This window comes from Apodemus sylvaticus, chromosome 16 (assembly GCF_947179515.1).
Source record: "Apodemus sylvaticus chromosome 16, mApoSyl1.1, whole genome shotgun sequence".
In the NCBI taxonomy this organism is placed as follows: Eukaryota; Metazoa; Chordata; class Mammalia; order Rodentia; family Muridae; genus Apodemus; species Apodemus sylvaticus.
The window spans coordinates 36,136,745-36,156,435 of NC_067487.1; the positions used below are offsets into that span (position 1 = coordinate 36,136,745).

Genomic DNA, 19,691 nt, shown 5'->3' on the forward strand with positions numbered 1-19,691 from the left:
TCCTCTCCACTAGCTAGAAATCCAGGTAGGGCCACAGTGTCTGTCCTAAAGAGATTTTGGACAGCCCTATATGACTTTGTTTTAATTGTGGCATTACGAAAGTAAAAAGAGACAAAATAAATTTTAAAAATGTAAAGATGGATTTATTTTATGTGTGTGGGTGTTTTCGCCTGCGTGCCTGTGTGTCTGACATCCCCTGGGATTGGAATTACAGGTGGTGATGAGCTACAACGTGAATGCTGGGAATAGAACCCAGGTCTTCTGCAAGCATAAGTGCTATTAACCACCAAATCAACTCTCCATCCCATGTAAATGAGTTCTAAAAAGATATCTTATCTTGATATTTATTTGATAGTTATTTGATAATTTTTATTTAATAATAATATTTATAAATTATATATAGAATATTATAAATATAAAATAAATTATTTATATTTATAATTGTTATATTTATTATTAATAATTTGGATATTGCTATATCCAAAATGTTATCATTTCAACATGAATTCAATATGAAGATAAAATATATTTAAAGAAGAGATAGATTTCCTTTTATTTTTCTTTAAAAGCTTGTGTGCATTTTATACTTGTAGTACATCTTAATGCATGCTAGCTATATCTCAAGGGTGGAGAAGCCACATGGGTGGGCAGCACGGTATGGGAATGCACAATTAGCAAGCAGGTATGAGTTATTAACTCCAGAAGTCAATGAGTCCTCTGAGTAGTGGCTGGTTCATATTTACAGCGTGATACTAGAGTAGAGGCTAAGCACATGTGCTTAATGTAATCTTCATGTGTTCTTCATGTAATCTTCATAGCAGTTCCCTTATCTTGGCCTTCGCATTATTTTTACGTATTTATTTTTACATATGGGAAAGCTAAGACTTAAAGACCTAAAATAAAAATAAAAATACGTAAAACAAAAGGATTAGTGCTACTAAGTCGCAGAACTCCGATTTGAACTTAGCTCCTCCAATTCCAGAGACTATACTGGCTTTGTGAATGCCACTTCCTTGATTAAAAGTCTAAATGAAGACCTACCTTCTCTGCAAGGGCATGCCCTCAGAAGGACAAGCGAAAAGGTAACACATTGACACAGACATAATTTGTTAAGACTATGAATGTCTGTGAATGTAGTCATCATAAGTCTTCCCATGGCAATTCATGCCATCCGTCACCCTATAAAATGTGTATTTGTTTACTCAGGAATAGACTGCATAAAGATGGAATCTCTGCTCTCCTGACCCTAGGGATGGGACTGCCAAGTCAGAGCCTTGTTTAGAGAACATCTGGAAAATGCAGTTCTTGCAGATAAATGCTCCCACGTGGGGTCTTTATGTCCTGGTGAAGCCCAAGCAGGCAGAAGTAGACCGTCTCTAAGCAGTGCTTAGAGCTGGCCCTAAAGATGATCTACTTGCTTTTGCTGGCAGACGCTTCCAGTTGATGACGTTATGGTTTGAAAGCAGGACCACTTTCAGATAGGAAATGTTAACTCACTTTTATGAGCATAGCTCTCAGAGTGAAAATGCTGTTAGCGCCCATAGCCAGCCAGCCTCTTCCCTATGGTATTTCTGAACTGTTGCTTTCCTTATTTTTAATCATTAAAGGCCAGATTTTGACAAGAGCTGGACCATCATCCAAGAGCGCCTGCAGATGGACTCCATGGTTATCAAAGGCCTTGATCCAGATACCAACTACCAGTTTGCTGTGAGAGCCATGAACGCCCATGGCTTCAGTGCCCGCAGCTGGCCCAGCGACATCATCCGAACCCTGGGTGAGTGCTGTACCTGTCCTGAAGAACATGAACAGCTGGGCAGCTGTGGTTGCCTTTCACAGCCTCACTTGCCTGGGGCTTCTTAGGGTCCAACAGATGAGAACGGCCTGGGAAGGGCTCTCTCCCGGCTTCTCCCTGCAGTTTTCCCAGACCTCTTGAAGGTTCGACTCTCCACAGGGACGCTGGCTATTTCTGTTTCTAAGCAGTCAGGGAAGGTTTATTTTTGCATCGTCCTTGGGGAGTTTCTGGTCGGGTTTTTGTGCTGTGCAGAATCACGGGGCAGATCACACAGCAAATGAGATGAGTAGTCTCCCCCTGCCTCTTGTCTCATCATCACTTCATCTTGGAACCCTGTGGGAAAAACCTAAAACCCCCCAACTCCTCTCCCTAGACTCTTCACAGTTAGTGATTGCCTGCCAAATCAAAGACTCTCCAATGAGTGTGGTGAACACCTGTAATCTCATCCCTTGGACGGCCGGAGCAGAAGGAGCAGTGTTAATTCAAAGCCAGCTTAGGGTGCTCACTAAGAGCCTGTAACAAAAGGGATGTTAAAGTAACTTTGTCCCTTCTGGGTGGTGGCCAGCACATCTCAGAACAGATGCTGGCGTGCGAACATGTAACTCGGGGGTCTAGATGACTGTGGAAGTTCTCATAGTGCCTCTAGGGATCTGGAGGAAGCTTAGGACCAATGCTGAACAAATAAGCTCAGGCTTTGCTTCAAAGTCAATCATGTCTGTGGTCTGGGATACAGCAAACTGTTACATGATGTCAAAAGCCAAAGGGTTCAGGCAAGCTTGTCAAGTCCAGCCCAGTCCAGCCCAGCCAAGCGCAGCCCAGCCCAGCCCAGCTTTATACTTTGGAAGTAGGGTCACATTTACATAAGCCTAGAAGCATGGTAGTAGTAAGGACTTAGAAGGGAGATATAAGCACGTTTTGTTTGAAAGGTCGATGTCTTTGTAGTTCTGCACATAAATTCTTCAAGAGCCCTGCAGCTGCTGCTGGCCTGTTTATCCAAAGGGGAAGCTTAAACTAAGTAGCTGGTTTTCCATTGGCTTGCACAAAGCCCTATTTTTGTTGTTAGGATCTAAATAAGTACCCCCCCCCACTCCCTCCATAGTTATCTTCCAAGGCTAATGCTATTCCCAGGAAGATATCCACCAGGGCTTGCAAGTCCTGGGGATTTGTGCTCTGCTAAACCGAGCATCCATCCTGTAACCTTCCAGGTTGAGTGTCCCCTCTTCAAATTGAATTGGGTGGAGTTGCAGTGGGGCCTCACCTCTAAAATCACTCCTGTCTCTCTAATTCCCCACCATGCAAGTTATCTCAAATAACTCAGGCTAGCCTCTAATTCCTTATGTAGCTAAGGATGACCTAGAACTTCGATCCGCTTCCTAAGTGTGGGGATTGCAGACACGTAGTGCCATGCCCAGTTTATGCCATGCTGGGTTTTAAACCTGAGCTTCATTCATATAAAGCAAATACTGTAGCAACTGGGGTATATCTCAGCCCATAATATTAACAAATATTCTGAAATACATAGAAGTCTGCTGCTCGTATATGGTTCCTCAGATTAGGATAACAGAAGTTGACTCCATTAGATCAGTCACTACATGGAAACACAAGAATGTGCTGTGATGCTTCAGGTGAACTTTTTGTCTTGCTATATTACTACCCCAGATTCTAGCACATTCTTGTCTTTAATTTGATATTAGTTGTAAACTATACCGCTTCCAAAACACATTTTTTTCTGTACAGAAATGATACACTTGTCAGCTAGCATTATGTGAGTTAATGACTTTGAAGTATCAGGGTTGACAGTGGAAAGCCTGTTGTGAGCCAGGCCTCATGCTGACTGCTGTATTTGTGTGAAATCCATTAATCTTTCCCAAAAACTTGGGGTGGGAAGGATAGCATCCTCTTCATAGAGATGGAGAGAAATAGCATCTCTGAATGATTTCTGATTTTTCCCAAGAGGGATAATTATGAAGGCAGTGTGTGAAGCTGGGTTTGCTGACTGTGTAGCTACTTCCCCGAGTATGACTCGATGAATGGAATCAGTCTGCTAACACACAGCAGCACAGGAGAGGTTCAGACAGTCACTTGGTGAAGGATGTCTGTATAGACTCTGAGGACTGGGGCGGTGCTGGCAGCACTGGACCCAGTTTGTAACATTTGCATTTTTCCCTTTTTTTTTTAATTTACAAAACAACCATTCCTTTTTCATAAGTCTCCCTCTTTGTACCCCTTTGCAGTCATATTTCCATCCCATGCTCCATTCCTAAACCGTGACAACCAGTCTTCCATTGCACCGTTCATCTGATAGTCTCATTTTGGGAATGTTGTGTAAGCTGAATTGTAAGTTTAGGATTAGGACATCTTAGCTGCTCCTAGATCTGGCAGACAGTGATGGGAGGCCAGGGCCCAGCCTGCATCAGCCAGAGTGAAGACAATACTGGTTTGGGTGGATGCTTGACCGGCGCACACCTCATCTGCTCCAGCCTTGTTCAAATACAGAACAGAATGGGAAGAAAAAGATCATTAAGACTCTGAGTATCTGGTCCTCTGTTGAGAAACACTGTTTTGTTGGTTACTCTAATTGATGCTGCCCTGCCCTACATTTACCTCAGGTCTCTCATGGGAGGCAGCTCACTACTTAGTTCCTGTTGTTTCCACAGGAAAATAAGAAATTAAGTAAAGACATATCTTAAAAGACCTTCAGTCTTTTCTCTTGCTCATAGCCCAATCCTGCTGTATGTGTATGTATAAATTCTGTGAGGGGAACACCAAATTTGCCTTTGATTTTGTAAAGGACTAGCTGATATGCCAGGCTGGGGGTGTAGACATGTGCCCACCTCATCTGTTGGTCTCTTACCTTCTGAGCATCATGCTTAGCTCAGACAGGAAGCATAAGGGCAGGGAAATACAGGACGTGGATAATAGCTAGGGAGGAAATAAGGCATATGTGCTCTTTTCGTAGACAAAGATGGAAGGAAAACTAATACGTACGTGTATGGAGCCTGAGATTATGTAACATCCCCAGTGAGGACTGTGGACCTTAGCACCCCAAATCACTTCATTTCTAATGTTCCATCCTTGCAATATAGCGAGAGAGAGGATCAATAAATTCTTGACTGGAGTGGATCTAGGGTCCTCAGGGCAGCCCCCCATAGATATATTCTTCTTGTTCCTGACAACAGTTGTTTTGCTGTCACTGCCTCAGGTCTTTGACACCTGCTCTTACCTCAGCATGGAGTTTTCTGCCCTCAGATCTCTTTGTGGCTCTGGCAGCCCCCTCTATCTCTGCCTTTAGGTCATAGCTCACTTCCTTAGCCTTCCACTATTCCCATGCCCTTGCTTTGTCTTCTCTCTAGCAATGCCACTGTCTGGAACTAGTGTATGTGTTTCATTATGTGTATTTCTCCCAACAAATAAGCTCCTTGTTGGGGCTTGGAGAGACTTGGTCAATGCTGAATGGTCAACACCCTCCACCATGTCAGCGCTCAATAAATGCTATTGAGTTCATGTGCGAGTGGGACTTAACCAGCCAAGGGGTTGGTTGAGAGGTTGAGTACCTGTGCGGCTGATGTCAAAGCAGAGGCAGCAAGGGTAATCTAGAAGACCACACAGGCCCAAAGTGGGCTACCCAGTGGGAAAATTCTTAGGCAAAGACACTGATGCCCCCTCCCCCCCCCCCCCCCCCCGCCAACTTCAATAAGAAATAAGGGAAAAGTAAACAGGCTAAAAGAAAAGGGGTGGAGGGGGAGCAGGGAATGGAGAAAGTGGTCCCAGTAAATTCAAATTCAAGGCAGTAGGGATGGAGGAGAGGACTTGCTGATGGGGCATTGGAAGGAATATTTACATCCTATTCCCAACCAAGCTGTCCGTTCTCTCCCGTGCTCTTTCTTAACCATCAGAATAAGCTCGAATGATTCTTTACCACCATTGCCTCTGCTCCTACAAAGTTTCACTGTGGCTTCAAATCTTCAAAGACATCACAGAAATAGTTTGTTTGGGTTTTTGCTGCCTCCCCAAATCCAAGATTTTTCTATAGTTTTAGACCTTCCTCTTCTAGTGATCTAAGACAGGCACACATGACTTCAATTAATCAGATTTTTACACTCCCACCATTCCCTGCATCTGGTGATGTCTGTTCCTATTTTTGATTGTTCAGTCTCTATATATGACTCTGGCTTTTACCCACTTTTGCTCTGAGATTGAGACCTTTACTTTTTTTCCTTTTCAACACTCTCAAGAAACCAGCTTTAGTATGCTAGACCGTCTCACATATATGCTACATACATAACCACAGAGCAGAGTTTGCCTCTCCCCAGTCTCAAGTAAGGTTTTTCTATTTGGTAGTGGTGCTTCAAATTGACTGTAGCAAGAGTGCAGACAGGAAGCATGCTCAAAGGATCTGTAGGAATCAGTCAGGAACTATTCTGAAATCCATGGCATCATCTCCCAGCATTCCCTATAGCCTGGTGCATATGAGAAACCATTGCCAATTCTGGAGCTTTTAACTGCCCCACAAGCCCTGTTCCTTTACAGAACAAAATCTAGAAGACAACTCTGGGCTTGGGAAATCTATAAATTCTCAAGATCTCATACACTCTCTTTTCCTCAGTTTCCCCATTTCTACAATCAATGCAGTAATGGCTGGTGAAGTTAGTAATCTCTGATTCCCAGGATTGTTTTGAGAAAATGCTTATGGAGTGGAGATTATGCTTTCTGCTCATTCTTCTGGTGATACAACATGTAAATGGTTAATGGTTGTTTCCTCTATGCATAATTGCTGAATAATAGACTGTCCAAAACAACCACCACTGAGTCTATTAGCTGTTCCTTTATGACTCCATATCCTAAGCCATGGCACAGGCAGACAACATCAGGGTTCCAGAATTCAGAAACACAAGTCCAAGGGGAAAAAACTGTTGACCAAGAATGTTGGAGCCATTGGCATCCTTGGGGTAGGTTTTGAAGGGTATGGGAGTGAGGGCTTTCTTTTATCCTCTAACGTTCCCATAATTGAGTCTATGGGATAAATGACAAGCAGACATAATAACAAGAGAAAAGGTCTATAGACCTACCACCCACACAAGGCTACCACTAAAAAAATGAGGTGAACCTACCCTCACTCCCAGTGAGACCTATAAGTGTGTGTAACCTCTTAGCATGATAGGTAAGCTTAGCCTTTAATGGGGGTCCTTCTGGGAAAAGCATTCACTGAAAGTGACCTTTCCCCTTTGATGTTTCTAAAGACTTTTCAGGTGTTAGTAATAGACACATCTAGGTTGTCATTACCTTAAAGTCTTCTACCGGACTGATTAGTTCTATAAGACTTCTTTGAAAGACACCAACAGCTAAAACTACCTGGGTAGGAGGCACTGTGTACTCTGAAAACAACAAAATCCTGTGTCCTCCATAGCAGTAGCTTTAGACTGCTGGTCATGTTGATGCAAATGCTAAAGAGATTGTAGCAGGAGGATCATGAGTTCAAGGCTAGCGAGTGTTGGGGTAGCATTCACAAAGTCCTGAGTTTGACTCCCAGAACCACATGAAAGTTACAATGACCATTCTTAGAATCTCAGCTCTCAGGAGGGGGAGGCAAGAGCATTAGACATTGGCCGTCATTTTTCCTACATAAGGGTTTCTAGGCCAACCTAGGCAAGAGATCTTGCCTCAAAACCAAAACCAAACAAAATCAATCAAACAAACACCGAAAACCTCAAGGAGAATGAAAACCTAACAGAATACAGAATTATTCTCTTGTGACTCTACTTTCTGTTGGTTGTTTTTGTTTGTTTTTAAATCTTCCCAAAGTCAGCCACAGACTCAGACAAGAATCTGTAAATTTTTCTGTGAAGGTCTAGTTAGTAAATATTTTAGGCTTTAGACTTGGCTATTGTTGAAGATATATACAGTATGCATGAGTGTGCATCAATAAAAGTTAATTTATAGACACTGAAATCTGAATTTCTTACATTTGTGCGCCATCAAAAATTTATTCTTTAAAATTCTAAAAATGTCAAAACTATCGTCCATCCATAAACAAGCCATGCGAGCTGTCCTTGTCCTGTGGACTTGTTCATTGAGCTCCATACTGTAGTCCTGGGATTTATCTCCCAAAGTTTGAGAGTCTTTAAAATTTGGGGGAGTTCTTCTTTTAAGTAGCATTTTTTTAAGCTTGGAAGGAGCCAATTAGCACATAAAAATAAAATTGTTCCCACAGCACAGCTCTGTGATTTAAGTTTTGAAGAATATTCTTAAAGAAGGGACCCAAGAGCCTCAACCCAGCAGCTGAAGGGGGAGTTGCCCTGCTCCATTTGAAAGAGGAGAAACATGGTGGGGGGGGGGGGCGCGCTGCACTGCTGGGCTGTTCTCCAGGATGGAGCAGAGAGAGAGGCCTGTAAATTAGAGCTCCATGGATTTGTAAATCTTTAGAATGTAAGATGGAAGCAGAAACCGGAGGAGGAACAAATCACTGGTTTCACTCCTAGCGGGTGAACCTGCATTTTAAGTGTGTATCTGCGCATAAACAAAACTGCAAATGTGATTTTACATTCTGGATGCCCCGCTGCCGTAATCGCTCTATTGATTTGCTAATGCCTGGATTCATGTAAATCTGAATTACACCCATTTGCACAACTTTATTGGCTTTGAGGGGAATGATTCACCTCTCTGTTTAAATACCTGATACCTATTAATTGCCCTCTGGAGGCCTTTGTGCATGCTATCATACATTTATTTATAATCAGCATACCAATATTTTATCCTCTTGCTAGAGAGAGAAGACAAACGGAAGCAAATGATAAGAAAATATAATTTCCCAAACCCAAGGTGAACCCCATGCCCTGCCCTGAGCCACAGCAGTTTTCACAGGAAATGTGGCATTCTCCTCTCCCCTGAGGTTGCCTCCAGCCTTGGAGTTAGGGTGCTGAATGCTCAGGGTCACATGGACTTCCACAGAGTCAGTGCCCTCATGGTTCTCGCAAATTAAAAGAGTGAAATTTGTGAACCACAAGGGGATGAGTTTCAGAAATTCATTTATTGTAAATTCATAGGTGAGATCTTAAGAAAAGGAAGGAAGGGGGAGCTACCATAGAGCAGAGGGGGGACTCGGGGATACTACCAATATCTCTGCTGGACTGCTGGACTTAGTGGCTTTTTAAAGAGCTTCGGACAGAAAATGGCAGAGGGATGAGGAGGTGTCTGGGTGTCCTACTGCTGTGAAGAGATACCGTGACCACAGCAACTCTTATAAAGTATCTAACTGGGGCTGGCTTACAGCTCAGAGGTTTAGCCCATTATCATCACTGGTCAGCTTGGTGATGCATAGGCATACTCGGTGCTGGCGAGGGAGCTGAGAGTTCTATATCTGGATCTGTAGGCTGCAGGATGAGAGAGTGAGTTCACTGGACATGGACTGAGCCTCTGAGACCTCCAAGCCCACTCTGAATGACACACTTCTTCCAATAAGGCCATATCTCCTAATCCACTCCCTAGTGACCAAGCTTTCAAATATATGAGTCTATGGGGGCCATTCCGACACAAACCACCACACTGGTGGCTCCCCTCTGTGCTAGCCACTTCCTCACATTTGAATTGCAGGCAAAGATCTCATTTAGGAGTCGAGCTAACAAGGACCAGGAAGCAGGATGTTTCTGGCCTTTCTGGCCTCCATCACGGTCATGTTCAGAGCTGCTGATCTGGGAGCATGCCGATCTGACTTGTTCAGGTAGAGTAGCATCTATGTCATATTCACACCAATCACTCCTTAGCCTCTGAGTTCCAGTTCCGGTCAGGTTCTTTGGTGAGCAACTAGGATCTCAACTGTGGTTCTCTCAGCATACGTCAGAGTTTGGTGTGTTCCCACCAGGATTCCCAGGTTCTTAGGTAGAGTAGACAAGGGTGTGTGGAGAGTGGTAGAGGCCGTGCACTCTTATAAAGTGCACTTATGAGGAATGCATTTCTGGTGGAGGAAGTAGGCCAGAACTGGGCGGAAAAACTCAATGGAACACACAGCATCCGTAATTGAGACTTTTATGACATATTTATATGTAGTGAGCTTTTTAAAATGCTGTATCTGTTATGAGGTAGCCATAGCAGGGAGAGGCTTCTAGTCTTGCTGCAAGATAGGGTTTTTTTTGACATTCTAATTTTGGTTTCATGCTTTCCAGCTACAGATTAACATAGTCTAGAGTATATAGAATAGGCTTGCCACAGTGACACACACACACAGACAGACACAAACACACACACACACATACACACAGAGACATACACACCCAGACACGGACACATATAGGAGAGGCACAATGTGTCTGGTGGTCCTTATCTGTTGATCTAACTGAACTCTGGACAAATACTTTCACCTTAGGTGTTTTCAGTCTCCTAAGCAGGAAATAAAGAGATGGGCAGTGAAATAATATGAAGCAAGCTTAAAGAAGTGCTTGTTTGTAAAAGTCTGCACAGCCAAACTGGCATCTGGACAGATAGGGAGAGCTGAGTTGTAAGAGCCATGGTTTCCAGCTACAACATGTAAAACTGACACACATGAGCCACAGATAGAAATTGTGGGGAATAAACATTCTGAGCCCTTCTCCTCTCACCTTCTGCTGGTGCTTCCTGATAGCTGAATACATCAGAAATGCATGTGGCCTTTCCAGAGCACAGGAAAGAGCAGAGCAGGGCAGTGTGTGAGTCTGGGGTCAGAGACAGAAAGTCATCCCCAAGAGGAATAGTATAGTCAAATAAGGCAATAGAATAGTGCCTGTTATACGGGTTATACATTGTTGTGTGTGTCTGTGTATGTGTGTGTGTGTGCATGTGTGTGTGAGTGTATATGTGTGTGTGTGCATGTGTATGTGTGAGTTTGTGTGCACCTGTGTGTGTATGTGTGTACATGTGTGAGTGTGTGTGTGGGGGGTGTGGGTGTGTTCCATTTGATTACATTTAGGGCACAGGTTTATCATCTATTCGTATATTTAGCATGTTGCCCTGAACATAGGCAGTGATGAACTCCCGGGTCAGGCCTCTGTGTACTGCAGTTTATGTTCTCCAAACTGGAGAGGGGTCACCTCTGCTTTGCATGGAAGGAAACAGGTCTGTAAGCAGAGTAGCTTTCTCAAGGTTACTTACTGGCAGATCTGCATGGAAACCAGTTGGTGACTGATTTCTACACCAGATCCCTTAGTCAGTGGGTTTTTATGGTCCCTTACAATTTTCAAAATGCATACGCTGTCTTGTAAAAGCAGCCCTGACTCTGTTGCCTGCCTGTGGATTCTCTTCCCTCACTGGGCATCCTCAGTGGGAGAGGATGTGCCCAGTCCTGCAGCACATTGGTGTGCCAGGGTGGGTTGGTAGCCAGGGGGGCCACTCTCCCTTTTGGCAGGATAAGGGAAGAGATGGGAGAGAGGGGCTTGCAAGTGGGGACTGAGAGGAGAGGGCTGTGATTGGGATGTAAAGTGAATAAATAAATTAATGGAGAAACAAAAAAGAATCAGTCCCCTGGGCATTCAGGAAAGACACTCCATCATTGCAAGTGTGCCGTGGAGGGTATGGAGGGCACAGAGGGCACAGAGGGGGTGGAGGGGACGGAGGGGGAGAGGGGATGACAGGGGGACAGAGGGGGTGGAGGGGACGGGAGGGGATACGGGGGATGTGGGGGGGAGGGCACAGAGGGGACAGAGGGGGGACGGAGGGGACGGAGGGGACAGAGGAGATGGAGGGCATGGAGGGCACTGAGGGGACGGGGAGGGGGGATGGAGGGGATGGAGAGAATGAGGGAGGGGGTTGGAGGGGACGGGAGGGTGGAAGGGGACAGAGGGCATGGAGGGGAAGGAGCGGAGGGAGGGCATGGAGGGTACAGAGGGCACGGAGGGGACAGGGGGGAGGGGACAGAGGGCACAGAGGGCACGGAGGGCACGGAGGGGACAAGGGGAGGGGACGGAGGGCACAGAGGGCACGGAGGGGGTACCTAAATAGGCTGGGTACAGTTGGCAAGGGCTAACTAGGGTCTGAAGGTCACTGGAAGCCACTGAACTTGGCTGTTTCTCAGGGCAACATGAGAATTCTGGGAGAGCTGGAGCTACTAGTTGAACAGAGTATAGAGTCTACACTTAGATTTTAGCAAAATCATTTGAACGAGGCTAAGAAAAATCAACACATTAAATCCCAAAACAGCGATGCCATCCTTGTTTCTAAATAGAAATGGGTTTTATGCTCTATATTGCTTAGTAGGGAAAAAAGAAAAAAAAAAAAAAACACCAACTACATAAAATAGTTTAAAACCCCAAACTGTAAATCCTCTCTAACCTTAGTATCTGAAAATAACATTTTATTTTAGAGTGTCTGCTAGAATTTTAACTGAATGATGAGGTCATAGAACATATACTCTGTTTTGCTACAAAAAAATACTGCCATATAAATATATATAGGCCTGCCTGGTTAAGAAGGAAGGTGTGTTCCACTGTGGAGCTCAGCTGCATGTGTCTAAAGAGATGTCTGTTGATGGGTATTCAAATCGCTTCATAAGTGTAACCATGTCAGACTTCTTGCTGGTGCCTTGGTCCACCCCCTTCTTTTTCTCCTCCACATGTGTATGTGTGTGGTATACATGCATGTATGGATACAGTTCACATATGTGTGGACATAAATGTGTTTACATATGGAAGTCCAAGGTTGATGTTGGGGGTCATCTCCAAACAGTCTTCAATCTTACTATTTGTGGGAAGAGTCTCTCAAGAAAACCCAGATCCTTCCCCTCCCGCCCCCCATCCCATTTGACTAGTCCTGCAGCCCTGCTAGCAGGCTTGCTCTAAGACTCCTCGGTTACTTCTTTCCTAGGGCCAGAATTAGAGATAGGCTGCCACACCCACCCACTGCCATTTACCTGACCTCCAGGAGACCAAATTTGAGCTCCTTGCTTGCGTGGGAAGTATTTTAACTGCTGACCCAGCTTCCTAAAACCTCCCTCTGCCCCACTCCCTTATCTCCCCCACCCCCACCACAAACGAAAAAGAAGTCACCTGTTGTAAGGATGTGCCTTTAGGTTCAGGTCTCCGGCTGGCATTCTTCAGGGTAGGCTTGCCTCTCTGACCTCATGCTAAAGCATCATGGGAGAGGAAATCATCTGCTGTGAGAGTCTCCCTTTACCTATGTGTCTAGCATATTTTTTTTTTCACTTACAAAGTTAGTGTGGTTCACAGTTATATAAGAATGTGAGCTTGAAGCAAAGAAACCAAAGCTGCCTCTTCACATATCAAAGGCCTGGACCTGAGGATGAAGGACACCTTCAGATGAGGAGTAGCTGGTGATCTTAACACCCCACAAGACCCCTGAGGTCCTTTTCTCTTTTAAAAATGAGCAAATCTTCCCTTCTAGATAAGATGGAGGATTAAAAGTCTCCTTTTCTTGACTTGGTGAAAGATAAAGAGTCAGGATGAGGAAACAAAGGCCCTATTCCTGCCTGCGAGAGAAAAGGCTGAAGAGCAGAGAGAGAGAGAGAGAGAGAGAGAGAGAGAGAGAGAGAGATGGCCACATCCAGATCCTCTCTGCAAATAAGCCAAACCATGTCTCTTTCTCTAGTTGGGGTTAGTGGTATCCATGAGGGATGGTCTGGCAAGCAGGAGAGAAAGTGACCAGGTTGCAGAGATATTCCTAGAAACTGAATGCATCCTGTTCAGGGAGATAGCTGGGGTGGGGGTGGGGGTGGGGCCGTGCAGGTGGAGGCGGAGAGTGGGGCAGTGGCCAGAAGCTGCGATTCTCCATAGGTATTCTGGAGTACGTCCTTAAGGAGGTACCATCGCTGCTACTTCAGTTAGCTTCCCCTCAGTGAGATTGCTACAGAGCAAGAGAAGTGAGCTGCTGAGGTTTCACTGACAAGCAAGGGCCAGGGAGACCACCCAGACATAGAGGCGAACACAGATGGGCAGGCCTTCCACAGAGCCGCAGCCGCAGCTGCAGCCGCACTCACAGAACGGACAGTCCCCCACTGTGCCACCCAGTGTACAGTGATGTTGACAAGAGCAAGTGGAAGTTTCAGACCCCAGAATTCTGGAAACAATAGACATCCCTTTAAGGAAAGACATACTGACTAAAGGTGCTTGAAGTAAGGAGAATAGCACTCCTCCCACACCTCAGAGAGAATTATGGGGGGGAAAGGAGGGGAACCTATATCACCCCAATTAGGAACAAACACTGGCTGGGGTTCAATATTCTATTTTACTTCTTTATTATTATTTCTTTATTTTTACTTTGAAAACGTTTAAACTTCCATACTTTAACAGTTTGGCTGTTTTATTTCGGCTTGTATCTCATCTGAGTTTGCCTTTGTGACAGTCCTTTTTTTTTATTTCCAGCATCTCTTCCATACGCCTAACCTGTGTATTTTTCTTCTCATTTACTTTTTCTTTTTATCTTCCCCATTCCCTCCTAATTAACAATTTAATCATTGATACCTTTATCTTTAAAAAAAACTATAAACTTCATTTCTCCCCACCAGTACCCTAGTGCTGCTGTCTCTGAATCTCACGGGGAGCGGGGAGTTAACTGCTATTGCAAGTGAACACTGAGACTGCTGTCAACCTCTGTATCTATCTGATACTGCAGTCAGCTTCGTCCCTAAATAATACTGAACATAGAACATATCCTGTAACCATGGCCTCATCAAGAAGACTCAGTTAAAATAATCAAAAAAAAGAGATCAAGAAAAAGAAGAAAAATTAACAATGGAGGATACATTTATTCCAATGTCTTTCAAAGCACATCCAAGAAACAAAACACACACACACACACACACACACACACACACACACACACACACACACACTTCCACAAGCTCACAACTTACCAATACTGGACCCCAAAGATAAAGAGATAGCTGAAATGGCAGAAAAAGGTTTCAGAGTCCTACTTTTTTTTTATTGTTATTTTTTTTATTCGATATAATTTATTTACATTTCAAATGATTTCCCCTTTTCTAGCCCCCCCCACTCCCCAAAAGTCCCGTAAGCCCCCTTCTCTTCCCCTGTCCTCCCTCCCACCCCTTCCCAGTTCCCCGTTCTGGTTTTGCCAAATACTGTTTCATTGAGTCTTTCCAGAACGAGGGACCACTCCTGCTTTCTTCTTGTATCTCATTTGATGTGTGGATTATGTTTTGGGTATTCCAGTTTTCTAGGTTAATATCCACTTATTAGTGAGTGCATACCATGATTCACCTTTTGAGTCTGGGTTACCTCACTTAGTATGATGTTCTCTAGCTCCATCCATTTGCCTAAGAATTTCATGAATTCATTGTTTCTAATGGCTGAATAGTACTCCATTGTGTAGATATACCACATTTTTTGCATCCACTCTTCTGTTGAGGGATACCTGGGTTCTTTCCAGCATCTGGCAATTATAAATAGGGCTGCTATGAACATAGTAGAGCATGTATCCTTATTACATGGTGGGGAATCCTCTGGGTATATGCCCAGGAGTGGTATAGCAGGATCTTCTGGAAGTGAGGTGCCCAGTTTTCGGAGGAACCGCCAGACTGATTTCCAGAGTGGTTGTACCAATTTGCAGCCCCACCAGCAGTGGAGGAGTGTTCCTCTTTCTCCGCATCCTCTCCAACACCTGCTATCTCCTGAATTTTTAATCTTAGCCATTCTGACTGGTGTAAGATGAAATCTTAGGGTTGTTTTGATTTGCATTTCCCTAATGACTAATGAAGTTGAGCATTTTTTAAGATGCTTCTCCGCCATCCGAAGTTCTTCAGGTGAGAATTCTTTGTTTAACTCTGAACCCCATTTTTTAATAGGGTTGTTCGGTTTTCTGGAGTCTAACTTCTTGAGTTCTTTATATATATTGGATATTAGCCCTCTATCTGATGTAGGATTGGTGAAGATCTTTTCCCAATTTGTTGGTTGCCGATCTGTCCTCTTGATGGTGTCCTTTGCCTTACAGAAACTCTGTAACCTTATGAGGTCCCATTTGTCAATTCTTGCTCTTAGAGCATACGCTATTGGTGTTCTGTTCAGAAACTTTCTCCCTGTACCGATGTCCTCAAGGGTCTTCCCCAGTTTCTTTTCTATTAGCTTCGGAGTGTCTGGCTTTATGTGGAGGTCCTTGATCCATTTGGATTTGAGCTTAGTACAAGGAGACAAGGATGGATCAATTCGCATTCTTCTGCATGCTGACCTCCAGTTGAACCAGCACCATTTGTTGAAAAGGCTATCTTTTTTCCATTGGATGTTTTCAGCCTCTTTGTCGAGGATCAAGTGGCCATAGGTGTGTGGGTTCATTTCTGGATCTTCAATCCTGTTCCATTGATCCTCCTGCCTGTCACTGTACCAATACCATGCAGTTTTTATCACTATTGCTCTGTAGTATTGCTTGAGGTCAGGGATACTGATTCCCCCAGATTTTCTTTTGTTGCTGAGAATAGTTTTAGCAATCCTGGGTTTTTTGTTGTTCCAGATGAATTTGATAATTGCTCTTTCTAACTCTGTGAAGAATTGAGTTGGGATTTTGATGGGTACTGCATTGAATCTGTATAGTGCTTTAGGCAAAATGGCCATTTTAACTATATTGATTCTACCGATCCATGAGCATGGGAGGTTTTCCCATTTTTTGAGGTCTTCTTCCATTTCCTTCTTCAGAGTCTTGAAGTTCTTGTCATACAGATCTTTCACATGTTTGGTAAGAGTCACCCCAAGATACTTTATACTGTTTGTGGCTATTGTGAAGGGGGTCATTTCCCTGATTTCTTTCTCAGCCTGCTTATCCTTTGAGTATAGGAAGGCCACTGATTTGCTTGAGTTGATTTTATAACCTGCCACTTTGCTGAAGTTGTTTATCAGCTGTAGGAGCTCTCTAGTGGAGTTTTTTGGGTCACTTAGGTAGACTATCATGTCGTCTGCAAATAATGATAGTTTGACTTCCTCCTTTCCAATTTGTATCCCTTTGACCTCCTTATGTTGTCGAATTGCCCGAGCTAGTACCTCAAGTACAATATTGAAAAGATAAGGAGAAAGGGGGCAGCCTTGTCTGGTCCCTGATTTCAGTGGGATTGCTTCAAGTTTCTCTCCATTTAGTTTGATGCTGGCTACCGGTTTGCTGTATATTGCTTTTACTATGTTTAGGTACGGGCCTTGAATTCCTGTTCTCTCCAAGACTTTAAGCATGAAAGGATGCTGAATTTTGTCAAATGCTTTTTCAGCATCCAATGAAATGAACATGTGGTTTTGTTCTTTGAGTTTGTTTATGTAGTGGATTGTATTGATGGATTTCCGTATAATGAACCAACCCTGCATTCCCGGGATAAAGCCTACTTGATCATGGTGGATGATCGTTTTGATGTGTTCTTGGATTCGGTTGGCAAGAATTTTATTGAGTATTTTTGCATCGATGTTCATAAGGGAAATTGGTCTGAAGTTCTCTTTCTTTGTTGGATCTTTGTGTGGCTTTGGTATCAGCGTAATTGTGGCTTCGTAGAAGGAATTGGGTAGTGTTCCTTCTGTTTCTATTTTGTGGAATAGTTTGAAGAGTATTGGTGTTAACTCTTCTTTGAAGGTCTGGTAGAATTCTGCACTGAAACCATCTGGTCCTGTGCTTTTTCTGGTTGGAAGACTTTCTATGACTCCTTCTATTTCTTTAGGCTTTATGGGACTGTTCAGATGGTCTAGTTGGTCCTGATTTAATTTTGGTATTCGGTATCTGTCAAGGAAATTGTCCATTTCCTCCAGATTCTCCAGTTGTGTTGAGTATAGGCTCTTGTAGTAGGATCTGATGATTTTTTGGATTTCCTCAGTTTCCGTTGTTATGTCTCCCTTTTCATTTCTAAGTTTGTTAATTTGGATACTTTCTCTGTGCCCTTTGGTCAGTCTGGCTAAGGGTTTATCTATCTTGTTGATTTTCTCAAAGAACCATCTCCTGGTTTTGTTGATTTTTTGTATGGTTCTCTTTGTTTCTACTTGATTGATTTCAGCCCTGAGTTTGATGATTTCCTGCCTTCTACTCCTCCTGGGTGAAATAGCTTCTTTTTGTTCTAGGGCTTTCAGGTGTGTCATTAAGTTGGTCATGTATGCTCTCTCCATTTTCTTTTTGGAGGCACTCAGGGCTATGAGTTTTCCTCTTAGCACTGCTTTCATTGTGTCCCATAGATTTGGGTAAGTTGTGTTTTCATTTTCATTGTGTTCTAAAAAGTCTTTAATTTCTTTCTTTATTTCTTCCTTGACCAAGGTATCATTGAGTAGAGTATTGTTCAATTTCCACGTGTATGTGGGTTTTCTATTGTTTCTGTTGCTATTGAAGACCACTTTTATTCCATAGTGATCAGATAGGAGGCATGGGATTAGTTCGATCTTCTTATATTTGTTGAGGTCTGTCTTGTGACCAATTATATGGTCGATTTTGGAGAAGGTACCATGAGGTGCTGAAAAAAAGGTATATTCTTTTGTTTTAGGATAGAATGTTCTATATATATCAGTTAAATCTAATTGGTCCAAAGCTTCAATTAGTTTCATTGTGTCCATGTTTAGTTTCTGTTTTCCTGATCGGTCCATTGAGGAAAGTGCAGTGTTGAAGTCACCCACAATTATTGTGTTAGGTGCAATGTGTGCTTTGAGTTTTAATAAAGTTTCTTTTATGAAAGAGGGTGCCCTTGCATTTGGAGCATAGATGTTCAGGATTGAGAGTTCTTCTTGTTGTATTTTTCCTTTGACCAGCAAGAAGTGTCCCTCAGAGTCTCTTTTGATGACTTTGGGTTGAAAGTCAATTTTATCTGATATTAAAATGGCTACTCCAGCTTGTTTCCTGAGACCATTTGCTTGTAAAATTGTCTTCCAGCCTTTTACTCTAAGGTAGTGTTTGTCTTTGACCCTGAGGTGTGTTTCCTGTAAGCAGCAAAATGTAGGGTCCTGTTTACGTATCCAGTCAGTTAGTCTGTGTCTTTTTATTGGGGCATTGAGTCCATTGATGTTAAGAGATATTAAGGAATAGTGATTGTTACTTCCTATCATTTTTGAAGTTATTTTTTAAATTTGATTGCTTAACTTCTTTTGGGTTTGATGAAAGGTTACTTTCTTGCTTTTTTCAGGGTGAAGTTTCCCTCCTTGTATTGGTGTTGTCCTCCTATTATCCTTTTTAGGGCTGGGTTTGTGGATAGATATTGGGTAAACTTGGTTTTGTCATGAAATATCTTAGTTTCTCCATCTATGGTGATTGAGAGTTTTGCTGGATATAGTAGTTTTGGTTGGCATTTGTGTTCTCTTAGAGTCTGCATGAGATCTGCCCAGGACCTTCTAGCCTTCATAGTCTCAGGTGAAAAGTCTGCTGTGATTCTGATAGGTCTTCCTTTATATGTTACTTGGCCTTTTTCTCTTACTGCCTTTAATATTCTTTCTTTGTTTAGAACATTTGGTGTTTTGATTATTATGTGACGGGAAGTATTTCTGTTCTGGTCCAGTCTGTTTGGAGTTCTGTAGGCTTCTTGTATATTCATGGGCATCTCTCTCTTTAGGTTAGGGAAGTTTTCTTCCATAATTTTATTGAAGATATTTGCTGGCCCTTTAAGTTGTAAATCTTCACTCTCATCTATGCCTATAATCCTTAGGTTTGGTCTTCTCATTGTGTCCTGGATTTCCTGGATATTTTGGGTTACAAGCTTTTTGCATTTTGCATTTTCTTTAACTGTTGAGTCCATGGTTTCTATGGAATCTTCAGCATCTGAGATTCTTTCTTCTATTTCTTGTATTCTGTTGTTGATATTTGCATCTCTGTCCCCTGATTTCTTCCCAAGGCTTTCTATCTCCAAAGTTGTCTCCTTTTGAGTTTTCTTAGTTGTTTCTACTTCTGATTTTAGATCCTGGATGGTTTTGCTTAGCTCCTTCACTTGCTTGTTTGTGCTTTCCTGTAATTCTTTAAGAGATTTTTG

The 19,691-nt window shown here is 43.1% G+C and overlaps 1 protein-coding gene across 2 annotated transcripts in view; it reads left to right on the forward strand.

Moving 5' to 3' along the window:
- Egflam (EGF like, fibronectin type III and laminin G domains) overlaps window positions 1-19,691 on the forward strand; it is a 184,121-nt gene that overhangs the window by 100,893 nt on the left and 63,537 nt on the right. The window contains exon 6 of one of the 2 annotated variants that reach the window (XM_052159847.1): window positions 1,608-1,774. In XM_052159847.1, coding sequence (XP_052015807.1) covers window positions 1,608-1,774 — 167 coding nt within the window. The remainder of the gene's footprint in view (window positions 1-1,607; window positions 1,775-19,691) is intronic. The other variant, XM_052159848.1, reaches the window with a different exon arrangement.